Here is a 16,124-nt window from a genome sequence, read left to right on the forward strand (position 1 = left end):
CCCTGGAAGAAGAACAGAAATACTGTACTGATCAGTAGATCCTTTGGAACAACATACCAGAATGGTGGGAATGATAGACATGAATGTTTTGAATGGAGAGCTAAATACATAGCGTCTGTAGGAGACTTGTTATGAATTGAGGGAATGCACCAGAACAGTGTAGGTGCCTGGACAAACATTCTGCATCTGAATGATTCTGGCATCATAAATGACTATGGGCTCAGTATCCATAGGTAGCTGTCCCTTACACCTTTTTTCTTCATTAGGATCCTGTTGTTACAGGTTAACACTTAACAGCAAGGTCTTTTTTATCTTCTCTTTCAGACTAAGCAGAAATGGTGTAAGAAAAAACAGATTATTGATGAATCGCCAGTTGGGAGGAAACTCTCAGATCATAAACTAAACAGACCCGATGCTGACTGGCTTCAGCTCAAGCCTCTAGCTGGTAACCATTTATTATTAGGCAGCTTCTGTTCCTTTCTCTCTGTGTTGCACCAAAACATTTACATACATTGGGACAACTGTTAATCTGGTTTGGTAGCCTTTTTACACACTTGTGTATAAAGCCTCCTCAATAAATATGTATTAATTGACAGTAATGCGAGTTAAAGTATTTGTAGGATTCCAAGCAGTTCAATAAACTGATTATATAGACTTTTTGTAGTCTTCTTTCATTTTTATATGACATGTATACATGTAGGCACTGTTTTGCTAGAGCTGCAGTATTAAAGCCCAATTAATGGGAGAGGGGACACCTTTTTTAATGAAGCAATTTTTTTTAGCCTCTGAATCCAGGAATAGGCAGTTTTCAGGCTTGTGGAAGTTATTTTGTTCTATTACTAGGATGCCAAGATCCATCAATCAAAAGAATGTGCAAATGGGATGTAAGAATTAGAGAATTCTGTCCCTAGGAATTTGTATAATGGGCACATAGAAATGTGTATGGATTTCACAGTTCTGGTGTCTAGATGGCCTATAAAGAAAATAAGCAGGAGTTCAGTTAAATAAATTTTACAACTTCTGCATTCTAGAGGTAGGCAAATAACCTAAGTACAAGGCATAGGAAATAGATTTACTTACATGATATTTTTACAACCCTGTTAATTAAAGAGGGATAAAGGAATCCTGGAACAGTTACATACAAAAGAAAAAATGAAAAATAGTTACAAACTGAAAACATTGAAATGTAAATGCTCCAGAACTAGAAAGAAGCAAGATTTTAAATGACTTGATTTGGGGAAAAATACTCAGTAAGATCAGACCTGTATCTTAGGCCCCATCTCCATAGTCACGTAATGTGGGATAGCAAACAGGTTAGCCTGAGTCATCCAGATGATGTTTCAGGCTAATCTGTTCCAACCTGGAATAAACCTGATTATCCAGATGTATTCTAGATTTAAAGGATCTCTGCAGATTTAAAAGATATCTTCATATATCATCTTATTGAAAAATCCGGACCTTTGCAATATGGAGGCAGTGGGGACTCTCTTGGGATCTCCTTTTGGCATCCAGCAAGCAGTCCCCACAACCTCTTAATACCAGTTCTCAGGGAACATAAATAAAAGGGATCTCTTATTCTTATGTCCTGCTTGTGGACTTTTATGTTGGGGCTTCTGCTTGGCCATGGTGTGAACAGAATACTGAGCTTCTAGTCTTTGGCTCTGATCCAGGCCCCCTCTTTCATGTTCTTAATGTTGTTCCTGCAGCCTTCAACACATATTTAGGAACATTACTTTCTTTACCAGCTGATGTGCATAATTAGAGTTTGGGGAAAGAATTGGCAATATCTTTATCTTCATTAAAACTCAGTTGCCATTCCGAATTAACATACATGGCTTCCTTGGCTCTTTCAACACAGGGGCAGATGATTCTGTTTTATCCGATGATCGTCTTAATGAAACTGAACTAACTGACCTAGATGGGCAGCTGGACTCCCTACCAAAGGCCTTCCTGTCTGTAGAGGAGGAAAACAGTATGCTCCACTCCCATAATGACATCTCCCATGCCGTTCGGGACAACGATCTCCCTGAGGTGGGCTTCCAAAGCAACCACCGAGCAGATAAGAACGCAGTGGGGAAGCACAACCACCTCTGGTCACACAAACACTCACACCACTCCCATGGACACTGCCAGTCTGGGAAGGACCTGAAAGACACCGGCATTGCAAATATAGCCTGGATGGTCATCATGGGAGATGGAATCCACAATTTCAGTGATGGTCTGGCCATTGGTAAGCAAAAAGAAGAATCTTGGGGAGGGTACATAAAATGGGGTGCTGTGACTGCATCAATTCCCTTGACTTGAGAGGCTCCATACAAAAAAAAAAAAAGATAAAACTTTGGAAGGGGGAACAAAGGTCTTTCACACAAGGGTAAACCTTCTGTCTGCTTAATCCATTCTGTGATAGCTGCTGTTTTAAGGCAGACAGTTGCAAAGGTCCTATGTCTTCTTTATGAGTTTTTGCTGAATGTTCAGTCGTCTTGCCAAATTGCATTGATGTGTTAATGGCTTTCATTTTAAAACAAATTGCTCTAGGAGCATCTGTCTCATTTCAAAGCCAAAGCCACAAGCCCAAAGCTACAGTTCAAAACTTCAAAACCAGACATGTGCTTCTTGAGCTCCTGGTTTTAAATGAAAATGTTGATCAGGCTGACCTCAAGGTGGCCACCTCAATATAGCAGATCACGTAGCAGCTCAGCCGAAGAAGTTGTGTTCCCTTCTCCCCTTCCCACCCGCCTCTTCAAGCAGACTGCATTACACTTTGTGCCAGGAGTTTTAGGAGCCTTTTGACGTTACGGCCTCCAATTAGTTACAGTTATGGAGAAGTATAGGAACAACCTCAGTGAGAGAAAAGGAGCTTTTCGTGTCTTTGGGCAAATACTGTCCCTAGATCAGTGGACAGGGAGTAAACCACTTTGTGAAGGACCCACTTATGTATCTTTTTGCATTGTGGGGAGGAGCAAATTGGAACCTCCTCTTGGGTGTCTCTGTTAGCAATGCAGGCTTTCCTTGACCATAGGACCACAAGAAGCCCTGCCTATTCTAATCTCAGATGGCCACATAAAGCTAGAGCAAACTCTATAGGTACTTTAATTCAGCTTCAGAAGTATGTCTGCCAAGGGAATTTATCCATAAATATTTTTGTTAGCCCATCTCTGTTCACAGACTTATTAAATCTTCTAGAGCAAAGATTCCCAAATTCTAGTCCTCTAGGTGTTTTGGACTTCAACTCCCAAAAGCCTCAGCTGCCTTGGTCAGTGGTTGGATTCTGGGAGCCAAACTCCAGAACAACTGGAAAAAAAGTTTTGGAAATGTTTTTCTAGAGTCTACAGCTACAAGTACTACTTTGTTTCATCAGCCAAATGGGTATATATCTACCTCTGCCTTGAGCCTCTCCATCAGATATCAGAAGGAACAAATACTTTGAGCCTTCTTACTTGTCTTATCTATTCTAAATGGAATATAAGAGTCAAGAAAGGGTTTCACCATTCAGCTGCTGGTCTTAACAATATCAATATATATGGTGGGTGGGCTTCATTTTTGTTTTTTAGTGCTGTTAACAATATGATGTTCTTTTGGCCTACCATATTTCTCCAGGCATGTGCCACAGGACTAAAGTGAGTAAGATAGCAGTTGGGATACATACAGAGTTTTAATGTTGGAGGACAGAATCAAAGCTGAGTTGTACATCTTGATAACTCTCTTCCATGTAAGATGTTCAGATTCATCCAGATTTCAGATACAATTCAGTATCTTTTACCAAAACGCACATGTGTATATATGCATGTGTACAATGATTTGTAACAGGACAGAAGATGGAACCGTAGGCACTCAACATACAAGCTCAGCTATTATTTTGCAGAGCCTCTGAACAAAGAGGTTTCTGTTTATTGTCCCTTTGTTGACCGTTCATTTCACAGTAGCCAAACTGATATAACCATTCTCTGTTTTGTTTTCTCCCCAACACAGGAGCAGCTTTCAGCGCTGGCTTGACGGGAGGAATCAGCACCTCTGTAGCAGTATTTTGTCATGAGCTTCCCCATGAATTGGGTAATCAGTTAATCTGAAGTCAACAGTGCATGCTTTCCTCTTTTAATGTGGTAACCATAGCAAAGAAGCCACTGTTTGTCTCCAAAAATGTATAAGTTTTATTCAGTAATGTAACTAAAGAGCCTCAGAATGTGTGTGATCTCCCTGCATTAGACCTCTGAACATTTCAGAATTCGTTGAAATATAATGAACATGAAAACTACAAATCGCCCCCATTCCCACAGAGAGTAGTCTCATGTCAGACCAACTATGCAAACCACCCACTGGTGCTACATTATGGCACAGAACTATCTTGATATTAAATATACATATATATTTAGGTGTCCTTTAGCATAGGACCAATGCAAGAATAGCAGGATTACATGGCCATCATGGTGTAGCACAGGGGTCCTCAAACTTTTTAAGTGGAGGGCCGGTTCATGGTCCCTCAGATTGTTGAGGGGCCGAATTATCATTTGAAAAAAAAAACACGAACAAATTCCTATGCACATTGAACATGTCTTATTTGTAGTGCAACCCCCCCCCCAAAAAAAAACAACAATTATTTATTTATTTACTACATTTATTCCCCACCCTCTCTCACCCCAAAGGGGACTCAGAGCAGCTTACAAGTTGTATGTACATACAATATATTATATTATTAGCATAGCATAATATTTGCATTATATATTACTATATTGTACTATACCACTATACCATAATATTATTAGTAATATTACATTTAATATATAAAATATAATTAATATTATCATATTATACAATATTATTATATTGTAGTATTATTAGCCGCCCTGAGTCCCCTGTTGGGTGAGAAGGGTGGGGTAGAAATACTGTAATAAATAAATAATTATTCTATTGTATTACATTATAATATTATTATCAATATTATATGTATACACAATATATTATATTATTACCATAGCACAATATTAGTAAATGAAAGAACAATACAATATTTTAAAATAAAAACAATTTTAACCAACATACTATAAACCTATCAGGATTTCAGTGGGAAGTGTGGGCCTGCTTCTGGCCAATGAGATTGTCAAGTTAAGTAGGATTGTTGTTGTTGTGTGCCTTCAAGTCATTTCAGACTTTGGGTGAGCCTAAGTCTAAAACTGGGGGCGGGGGCCAGGTCAATGGCCTTGGAGGGCCGCATCCAGCCCCCAGGCCTTAGTTTGGGGACCCCTGGTGTAACAGTTTGAGTGTTGAAATACAACTCTGGAGACTTGAGTTTGATTACTCACGCAGCCATGGAAATCCACCGAGTGACCTTTAGTTTATCACACCTTCTAAACTTCTGTCATAAGTCAGAAACAACTTAAAAACACAACAACAACAATGGAGAAGACAAGCTAATATGAGGGAGCATGCCGTCAGCAATTGGCCAGGTTCAAGGACAGCTTATAGCAAATCCACCCCTAATTTTAATACAATTTAAGGCACTCTACCATCTTCACAAAACACATACACCATTGCTCAGATCATATTGATTTCTCAGCAGTTTCTGGTGCAGGCAGCTGCTTCTTATACTTCTGGTTCAGCCCTCAAGCATTGTACCTGGAGCATGGGGAACTCCTGCCCATCCATATGCCTCAATATCTCAAACAGGGATGGGAAACCTATAACCTTATCATTGATGTTTTGAAGCTGGAAATCTCTATCTCTCACTGTGACTGTGCTAGCAAAGGCAGATGGGATTTGAAATCCCAAAAGAATGTCAGAAGAGATCTGCTCTTCAGCTATGGGTCATTCTGCTTCACGTCTCAGGTGTTTTTATATTCTCTCTGTCTGCCCGTCGTAAGAACTTCAACACAGAATAGTATACTGAGGCACTATTCTTACTCCTGCAAGCTGGTGGGGATGGAGGAAGGAATCAATTGATCATGTCATTGACTTAAAGCCTGCCAGCCAGCTTTACTGCTTCAAAGATGCTGCTTTGATTTCTGTTCTCCTTTTCTTTGTACTGCATCCAGTTAGTGGCAAGAGTGATGGGATGCCTCTTGGATCCAAAAGATTTGTGCTGACGGGGAAATAAAAACCACCAGATTCACAACACCATATTATAGTGAGAATATTGTCAACTAGTATTCCATATATCACTGCATAAGTCAAACTTTTTGGCAAAAAATATTTACCACAAAATCCTGACTCAACCTATCCATGAGTCAGTGCTGGAAGCATATTGTAACAGCTCAGTGATCACTGGGTTCCCCTGCCATTTTGTTCACTTGAGGTGGGAGCAGCCATTTTTAATAGGGATTACTGTATAAGCCTCACAAAGGGTGGAAGATTAGGTTTATGTAGTAAGCCCCTGTTCAAAATGGCTGCTTCCCTCCAACTCATGTGCCCAAAATGGCATTATTCATTTCCCATCTCCTATTGCTGCTTTGGGCCAAAACAGGTGGAGAAATAGTTGCTTTTCTCCATTTTGGGCAAGAGAGAGGTAATGGGGCGGGATGCTGTTGCCACGCTAAGTGGGGCTTGTGACCTTTGTCTCTTGCCACTGCCTTTACACTAGGTTCCTCATAGCTGCAGTTTCCTTTCGTTGCTCTTTGGCCTCCATAGTAACCATGGTTAAGAGCCTATAGGGCCATATCATGGGATTGGATGCTCCCTCCTCCTTTCTGATACTTCACTGTCCTCTTCTCTCTTGCTAGAAAAATTAAGTACCCAGGTTTCTGCTTAATAAAGAAATTATTGCAGCATACACAAGCACCAGGGCACATATGAGCAATACGCTTCTAGCCTACTTGTAGATGTTACTTTTAACATAGATATAGCGGAAGGTGAACCCTGAAAATATAAATAGAAAATGCTCTTTTCTCAGAACTGTTTGATTATCAAACCACGTTTGTCTTACAACAGTGAGGATATGTGATTATCAGAAGCGGGATTCCTGTAGAAGGCTGGGGGGCAGATTAACCCCTCAGGAGACCTTGGAGATCCACACCTCTGCACACCTCCCTCCCACCAAAAAATTAAAACAAGTTTTCCATCTCCTACTCCATATGGTATATTACACTATGTTTGGAGATCATCCTGAGACGTTTGGAGCTAGGAGAGGACACAAAATGAACAGAAGCAATTTCTTAAGTACTTCCTGTTTAAAGAGGGCATGTTCTGAATCTAAATTTGCCCATGAGATGCCCAAATAATAAAATTATAATAACTTGATTTTTGTACCCTGCCTCCATCTCGCCAAAGGGACTTGGGGCGGCTTACATGAGGCCAAGCCCGAACAACACAATATAAAATACGACATAAAAATACAGTTCAGCAATGTAGATAGAATAAAACAACATTATAGCAATATATAAAAAGGCATCAACCAGCAACCAAAATCAGTTTCTCTTATCATGGGTGAGTGGATTAGTTCAACAGTGATTTAAAGGATAGGCTACTAAGTAAAGTGCATGGTTATAAGACAGCAAGGAGGATAAGAGCAGTAATAAAGTGCGAGGACAGATTTTTGATCCCATTTGGGGCTAGCTATCTAAAAGGTTGTCTACATAGTGTGGCAGAAGTGTGACCTGTGCCAGCTGGAGGGCATTTTGAGGGCAAAAACTTTTTAAAATGTTTTGCAGAAACCACGAGGGAACTTGAGGTCTCCACATGTGGTGGGAATGCCCGCCACATTCCTATAAAGCGTATTTGAATTTTCTTTTCAAAGCAAAATATTTGACCCCTGGAGACCACAGAAAATGGCTCTGAAGAGTGAAATTTGACTCCCCCTGCTGTAAAGGAAGCCTCTCTGATCAAGATAAGGAGCCATAGCCATGCTTATGATAATTGTATTCTTGTCTACCTTGTAGGTGACTTCGCTGTGCTTCTGAAAGCAGGCATGACTGTGAAGCAGGCCATTGTTTACAATCTCCTCTCAGCCATGATGGCTTATGTAGGGATGCTTATAGGAACAGCTGTGGGACAGTACGCCAATAACATCACCCTCTGGATCTTTGCCATCACTGCTGGCATGTTCCTCTATGTCGCCCTTGTAGATATGGTAAGATTCACACCAGCCTGTGTTGTGCACAAGAGTGTTGCGTATCTTTGCACATGTCAGTGTTCTTTAATGAGTTCTGTATGTCATGTCCAGCATTGGAGCACTTGGTATGCAAGATAACAGGCTACAGTTCTTTCCTATACTTTCCCACTTTCCTCTTGAATTACCTGTAGTTTCTGTCACCTAGGGCTTTTTCCTGCATTGTGGTTGGAGGATTGTTGGGGAACAGTGGGAATTGAAATCCTAATATATCTTAAAGGGTAGGTGTCTTTGAAGGGCTGCAAATAAAAGTTGGAATCGTTGGACCATGTAAACCCAGGAGGGAGCAAGATTATTGTTGTTTTTGTTGCTGCTGCTTCTGCTGTTGTTGTTATTCTTATTATGTTTATGTGTATACCTCACTTTTTCTCTCCACAAGGCGATTGATGAGGGAAAAAGCAGGGGCAGTTTCCATGTGACCCAAGTCATATGAACGGCACTGCAAAAGGAGAGACTTCTGGAGTGACATGCCTATGTCCTAAGTTACTATCACAAATTGTGGCCCCCAGATTGTGCATGTTCCTTCCCTGTGGCTCATGCCTTCCTCAAGCTAATCCTTCCCCATTTTCCTTAACCTATGAGGGAAACGTTTGCCAGGAAGAGGCTAGAGACAGATGCCATCTTTTTGTGCATTCTGTTTGCCCCAACTCTGAAACTTGTTCGCCATTTCCTCACAGCCACAATGGCTTATGTAGGAATGCTCACAGAAACAGCCATGGGACAGCAGGCAAATATTATTTATAGCCTTAACTGATTGTAATAACCTGGTCATTTCCTATTATGGGTTATTGGGAAAGACCTGCTTCCACAGAAAGATTTTGATCTGTGAATGAAAGTCCAATAGAGAGAGGACTGATCACACCTTTTTCGGGAGGGAGTTCCAGAGCTATAGGGCGACCACTAAGAAGGCCCTCTATCTCGTTCTTGTGACAGTGGTGGGACTGAGAGAAGGACCTTATTGGTGATCTCAGGGCTCGTGTGGACTGGTTGGAGGAGATGCAGTCTCAAGTAGGCTGGGCCCAAGCCATTTAGAGCTTTGTAGGCTAAAGCCAGTATCTTGAATTGTGCCCGGAAACAAACTGGGAGCCAGTGTAGCTGCTTCAGAAGCAAAGTAGTTCTTTTCATATATCCTGTTCCCGTAAGCAGTCTAGTTGCTTATGTTTGAACCAGTTGAAGTTTTTGAACGCTCTTCTGGGGCAGCCCCATGTAGAGTGCGTTACAGTAATCTAACTTGGATGTGACTAAGTCTTGTACTACCATAGCCAGTTCGAGCTTTATAAGGTATGGGTGCATCTGGCACACAAGCTTTAGCTGTGCGAAGGCCATCCCAGCCACAACCGACACCTGGGTATCCAGGGTCAGCCCTAAGTACAGGAGGACCCCCAGACTGCGAAACTGTGCCTTCAGGGGAAATGTGACCCCATCTGGTACAGGTTGCAACCCCCAACGACTGATTAGTAGTACTTCTGTCTTGTTTGGATTCAGTTTCAATGTGTTCATCTTCATACAGCCTATCACAGCTGACAGGGTCAGGATGGCATCCTTAGCACCAGGTGGAAATGAGTAATAGAGTTGGGTCATCTGCATACAGACGGCACCAAACTCCAACACTCTGGATGATCCCTCCCAGCGATTTCATGTAGGTGTTAAACATCATGGGGGACAGTATTGAATCCTGCGGGCAGACCCCACAGGACAAAGGCCATGGGGTCGATAACATATTCCTTCAACTTGTTATGTTATAGTAAATAAAAGAAATTACACACCTTCCTGACACAGAGACAAAAATAGAACAGATATATAATTAAAGCTTATGAGATGCTGCAGCCATTTTTGTTTCTGTTGCCAGAAGATTGCCTTTCAGCCCTCCATGCGCAATATATATGGAAAATCTTCTTCACAGGATTCATAATTAGAGGGTTGCTTAATGTTTTCGCCTGGCCTGTTTGGCAGGAGGGATACATTCCTGTGACTGTGTGGTGTAGCACTCCTCCTTTACCAAGGGCATCATTTGCTCGTTTGATCTTTCTGTGCGCACATTTTCCATCTACAGATAATAGCATACAGAATGTTTTCTGCATTATGTCCATGAGCTCCACCTCGTTCATCTCCGCTGTTGGCTCAGGGAATTCCATGAGGCTACTTTGCAGGAAGTTAAAACACATTTTATTTATTTACTATCTGTCCTTTCTGAGCAGTTTTTTCCTTCTGTTTTCCTGTTGTGAATTTGTACTGCAAATTGTGGACCAGAACATAGAATGACAAAAAGCAAGACTGTGATTAAATATATCTCTTTGGCCCCTTCTACACTGTGCTTATATCCCAGAATTTGATCCCAGGTTATCTGCTTTGAACTGCATTATATGAGTCTCCACTGCCATATGATCTGGGATAAACAGATAATCTGGGATCCAATCCTGGGATATAATCACAGTGCAGAAGGGCCCTTAATTGCAATTAAGATGTACCAGCAGTGGCTCATCGGAATACATTCCTACCTCCTGTCTTTAGAGGATTTGCATGGTTAAAGCCAGCCAGGTTCTCCCTATTAAGCAGTTTAATTAATCTTGCAAATAGTGACACAGTAAGGAATTACATAGCAGGAGTGCATAGTCCTTTTGATAACTTCCTGACTTTGCATAAGTGATGAGTTGTGTATACAGTTGACTCTCCACATAACTTTGCAGGTGTGATTATTCTCAGATTCGATTAATATGTTCTTTCTAGGAATGTCTACATTCTATAGCAAAACATTGTGGTCATTTTCCATGCAACATTCTGGTGGAAGTTGATGACCACCAGAGGACCTAGAAATTCCTAGAGAGGTGGTCAACTTCCTGGTTTAAAAATGCATTTTTAAAATGTGCTGTTTTTCCACTTTTGTGGGGATCCTGCTCCCCTCATCCCAGTGGATGTGGAGGGCTGACTGTAATGTCTGATCCATTTAGTAATTCTAATCAATGCTTGGTTTCATTGCAAATGCAAGTAAACCATCATTGCTGGACTCACAGCCTAATCAAAATATGCAAGTCATTATTATATAAAAAAAAGGTTTGAACGGACTAAATTACAGGCGATTATTCTACTCTTTCTTTCCCTTTCAGCTTCCAGAGATGCTTCATGGGGATGGTGACAACGAAGAGCATGGTTACTGTCCCGTGGGACAGTTTATCCTCCAGAATTTAGGATTGCTCCTGGGATTCGCCATTATGCTGGTGATTGCCCTTTATGAAGACAAAATAGTGTTGGACATCCAGTTTTGACCATTTGCGGTACTTAGCTGTGGTTACCACCATGTTACTTACTGTATGGCTTTTCAGTCTGCACTGTTGTACTGTATGCACATTTGTTCCCAGGCAAAGCAGTATGGCGTGCGCTCCTTTACAAGTAACAGTATTCTGATGTCTGCAGAAACAAGGTCCTGCCTTCTAGCCAAAACAAACACTCAAGCATAGAAACAAAAGACTTGGTTAAATGAGGTACAGCTCCCCAAAAATAAGATTTAGGCTTGATGTCATTTCTAATCAGTCCATGTTGGAAGCAGGAGATCCAAACATAATGCTCAGGATGCTGTTAGCAAATGCATTGGAGGTTTTTTTTTTCCCTTGTCAGCTTGCTGTTTGCACTGTGCTGTCAAAGTCAGATCGCTGACAAAGCCTTTTGTGTAATATTTAAGCAAATTATGACATGTTTGCTCTCTGCCAAGAGCCAGAGCATGTGTTGCAAGGCGTGGCATCCTTACCAGGTGGTCCATGGGCCCCTGAGCTGGTTCTCAGCCTCCCACTGTGCCACACACACTTAAGACAGCAACGAGAAATCCAGAAATGCATGAATATTCTAGGCGGTTGAGGTTGCATTTTCTTTCTTCTTTTTTTAAATTAAAAATGAAGAGTTTTTTAGTGTGTTGTTGTGAATTGCCTTTTGGCCGTATCAAGGGTGCCTCCCTGCTCTGGACATTTTTTCTCAATAGTGTTCAGTCAGCTGTTCTTTACTAAGCTGAATGGTTGGTGACCAAAGTGAACCCATGTATTCCCCTGGATCAAACCCTTCCCTTCAGTTTCCTCATCTTTTACTTAATCCTTTTAGAGAAGGAATGGGAATTGTGAGTCCTCCAGAGGTTTCTGGACTGCATCTCCCAGCATTTCTCACTATTGGGTAGCTGGGACTTGCTGCCCAGCAACATCTGGAAGACTACACAATACCTACCCATGTCTCAGAGGCAGGGAAAATTTGATTGTCGAGTCTACAACACCCAGAATCCCCCTAGTCAGAAGTTGGGAGTCCCAGGAATTAACTTTTCCCAGCTCAGAAGGTCTTTAGAAGTTCCCCTTTCTTGCAGGCATCTCTGTAGTTTCAAGCAGATCCAAGAGCCCCTTCCCTTAGATGTTATTCATGCTTTTTGCTGCATGGATGTCTTGAGAGCCCAAGAAAGTGGGCTATGTATTTCTGCCTCAGGCATTAGAGGTCAGGGTTCCCAATGGTTAGGAGTTTTGGGAGATTTGACAGACATTAGGTATTACATTTTAAGCTTGTAGACATTTGTTAGCAAAATGCCAAATCTTTGATTCTCTTGTTTTCTCTGGTCCTTTTCCTGCAGTACCATATTACGTACTAGTGCTGCCCAAAACCCAAAATACTGAACCGTTCGTGCTTTGTGTTTTTTTCATCCCCTGATGAAGCACATGTAGTGGATGTCTTTGGTCACAACAGCCAAATTTGTTTCTGCATTTTAACGTTAGAATCCATGTTGAGAAAAGCTGATCCAAGAATTACAGCAGTGTTTCTCAGAGGCAATCCTGGTGGCTGTTTACCTAATTCCCCAGAACAGTTTTGAATGTATTACATTGAATGCCTTTGCCACCTTTGCTTCCAGCCATTGCTAAGAGTTCAGCAGATAATAAGGCCCATTCTTTGACATTGGCTGTGTAGGCAATTTTTGTTACTTTTTCTTACATGAGACCTGCTCCTATGTTGCTGCTACAGTTGGGATTTTGTTCTGTAAAGTAGGAACCCCAGTCACCTAGTTGAAAAGGCAAGCCAGGTGTCTTGCCTCTCAGATGCCATTTCTGGGGAGCAAAGGTAACCTTATTGAGATCTTCCACATTGTCCACAGAGTTCCTGTATTATTGGAGCAGTACAGGGAAGATGTGCACCACAGAGGAGCAGTCCCTTACATTATAATGGAGCATGCTGTAGACTCCGGGTGCATGTAGCTTAGGAGGATAGGCTCAACCAGAAGGCTTAACCAGCAGCGATCAGCTTTAATGCCGCATTTTTGGGTGCCAAGCAGCTTGGATGACTATAATCTGATAATGGGCACTCATAAGAAGTGCTCACTCTGTCCACCTTCCTGTTTGATGTTTTGATAACAGCCTAACGGTACTAATCTTAGCACGGCAGTTGGTTTCTCCCAACACACCGCCCTCTCTCAGTTCATCTCGGTACAGGAGCTCAGCTGAATAGGTACAGATTGGCTTTTGTACTAGTTAGGCTCAGGTCAAGTTGCTCCCAAAGATGATCTAGCTTGGAAAGTGGAACAAGACCCTCATTCCAAATTAAAACCACCTTTTCTTTTGGATCTTTCCAGTTCATTTCTGTTGTCATTCCTTTTTAAAAAAAATATATGTGACTACTGTTGTCTACTTTAAAGGTGTGTTAGATACCTTTTGTTGGGTGTCTTTTTGTGGTGGGGGAGGGGGGATTGGAATCGTGTTAAATATTGACCACATTTTTGACCAGTTCATGTTCAGGCTCAAATCCAGTGTCCTGTCAGCACAGAGAAATTGCTCAGATCACTGAGAGTCTTGCAATTACAAGCACTACTCCGTTGCCCTTGACTGACTTCCTCTTGCCCTTCTCACTTGAGAAGGTGGAATTTTTAATGGAGACAAAAGGATACTGAACTTCCCTTGAAATCAATGGTACTTTCTCTTTTCCCTGGATTAGGGGTTCTGACCATTGTCATTAAATTTGCCAAATAAAACGAAGGGTCCTGGCATTGCTGAAGCAGCTGTTTTTTAGGCAAGATAAATTGGGTGGGTGGGAGGGAGGGATGGGGAGATTGCTTTTTAAGGTTTATTTTTGTAATTATGAATGAAACTTTCTCTACTTCAGGTAGTACCTTTCTTCCCGTTTTGCTGGCATGTGCTATCGTGTAATGTTGCCTTGTCTAGGGAAACAAAAACTTAATTTCTCAATAATAAAATGTCTTTTGACAGAGAAAACAAAGCTACATGAGTCAAACTGAGACATTGTAGGATTTGTATTTTCCCTTCCAATGGGACAGTTCCTCATTTGTGTGTTCTGCTTTCTGAAGCAACCGTGGCTTCTTCTGTTTCCTTGAGTATTGAATTCCCAGGATATTTCGAAATTGACAGTTCGATGTCACACTGGGGACAATCGGGATTCCGCTACATTTCTATCTGGCTTCATCATTCCATTCTGCTGAAGTCCAGTCTCATTTAAATATGTACTTGTAGGAGGACATAAATGTTACTTGTATCTTACGATGCTGTCACTGTGTGACATCCCATGTTGATCACACTGCACTCAATCAGCTGTGATAATTATTGCTTAGAAAATGCTGTAGGTATCTCTAGGAGGCAGTGTGACTTCTTTCCTTACAGTTCAAACAATGTGATTATGGTCCTGAAAGATATTTGAGATATCAGCTGGGGCGGCGGGTGGGGGTGGGCTTTTTTTTGTTTGTTTTCTAACAGTTTTTTTAAAAGAAAAACTATCAAGCTGGAAATGATGAAATGCTGTTTTTGTTCATTGTCAACAGTGTTGTGTTCATCTGATGTATGTTCCTTATTCGTAAGGAACACAAGAAAATAAAATTATTGAATAAGCAGATCTTTCATCTGGTTTTTCCAAGGTCTTTCAAACCGAACTTTTTTTTTTACTGGTTTACTTTTATTTACAAACTCAAAAGATACAAATGGTGTCTATTCAAAAACATCTAAATGTTTGCATTTCTTAAGAAAGTAGCATCTGAAAAACTAATCATGGCAAAGTAAGATCAGAGGCCAGTCTCTCTGCCTTGAATTATGCATTCAGCTGGCATAAAAGGGCCACCCCTCGTCCAATCCAGTGTTCCTGTGGTTGGTCTGAAGGAAGAATCATTGAAATCACAAAATTGGTGGAGTGGCCCGTAGTGGACAGCGTGCCCCGCCTCTCACTTGTCTTGTAAACAGGAGCCAAGTAACTGGGTCTTTCAGGGATGTCTGACCGTCTGCAAGGCTTTAGCCACATCTGCAGGGGAGCCACAAATAAGTCATCAGCCATATTAGATTATGTATGACTACATATGTCAGTGCAGAAAGAAGCACGTATTTTGCATTCATGCCAACACAGCATCTCTTCTAAAATCAATTTAGCACTTTTCAAGCAGGTCTGCCCAATAACTAAATCAAATTATTAGTCCCATCTAAATCAAATCCATTTAATCAATGGCTGAATGTTTAAATCCCCACTTGTCATCCTGTTCAGTATGTAGAATGTCAAGATAAAAGGTAAAGGTTTTCCCCTGATTAAGTCTAGTTGTGCTCATCTCCATTTCTAAGCCGGAGAGCCAGCGTTGTCCGTAGACCCTTCCAAGGTCATGTGGCTGGCATGACTGCATGGGGCATCGTTACCTTTCCACCAGAGCGGTAGATTTTGATCTCGCGTTTGCATGTTTTTGAACAGCTAGGTTGGCAGAAGCTGATGCTAACACTCCCCGGATTCGAGCCTCCAACCTTTCGGTCAGCAAGTTCAGCAGCTCAGCAGTTTAACCCGTTGCACCATCAGGCCAAAAGACATCACAACATTTGGAATTCACATTCTAAAGTCATTGCACCATTACAGTGACCAAAAGGACCAGCAAAACCCTATCTCAGGGGCATCTCAACCAAGTATTTCTGAGATGCTGGTGATCGGAGACTGAGCAAAGAAGTATGAAGTCTTGAGACACAGATACTCTGTGAAGGCAGCCACAGGGAGCCCATTGGTACAGCAGCCTATCACAAAGCTCCTCCCTGCCAGAAGC

The 16,124-nt window shown here is 41.6% G+C and overlaps 2 protein-coding genes across 3 annotated transcripts in view; one reads left to right on the forward strand and one right to left on the reverse strand.

Moving 5' to 3' along the window:
* slc39a10 (solute carrier family 39 member 10) overlaps positions 1–14,950 on the forward strand; it is a 62,971-nt gene extending 48,021 nt beyond the window's left edge. For both annotated transcript variants that reach the window (XM_008117276.3, XM_008117275.3), the window contains 5 exons: positions 325–445; positions 1,859–2,230; positions 3,970–4,050; positions 7,866–8,056; positions 11,200–14,950. In XM_008117276.3, the coding sequence (XP_008115483.2) occupies positions 325–445; positions 1,859–2,230; positions 3,970–4,050; positions 7,866–8,056; positions 11,200–11,358 (924 nt within the window). In that variant the 3' untranslated portion in view covers positions 11,359–14,950. The remainder of the gene's footprint in view (positions 1–324; positions 446–1,858; positions 2,231–3,969; positions 4,051–7,865; positions 8,057–11,199) is intronic.
* dnah7 (dynein axonemal heavy chain 7) overlaps positions 14,147–16,124 on the reverse strand; it is a gene marked incomplete in the record, with an annotated part of 224,097 nt that continues 222,119 nt past the window's right edge. Inside the window, 1 exon segment of the mRNA XM_062964053.1 lies at positions 14,147–15,349. Within this exon segment, the coding sequence (XP_062820123.1) occupies positions 15,143–15,349 (207 nt within the window).

Source organism: Anolis carolinensis, chromosome 1, assembly GCF_035594765.1.
Source record: "Anolis carolinensis isolate JA03-04 chromosome 1, rAnoCar3.1.pri, whole genome shotgun sequence".
In the NCBI taxonomy this organism is placed as follows: domain Eukaryota; kingdom Metazoa; phylum Chordata; class Lepidosauria; order Squamata; family Dactyloidae; genus Anolis; species Anolis carolinensis.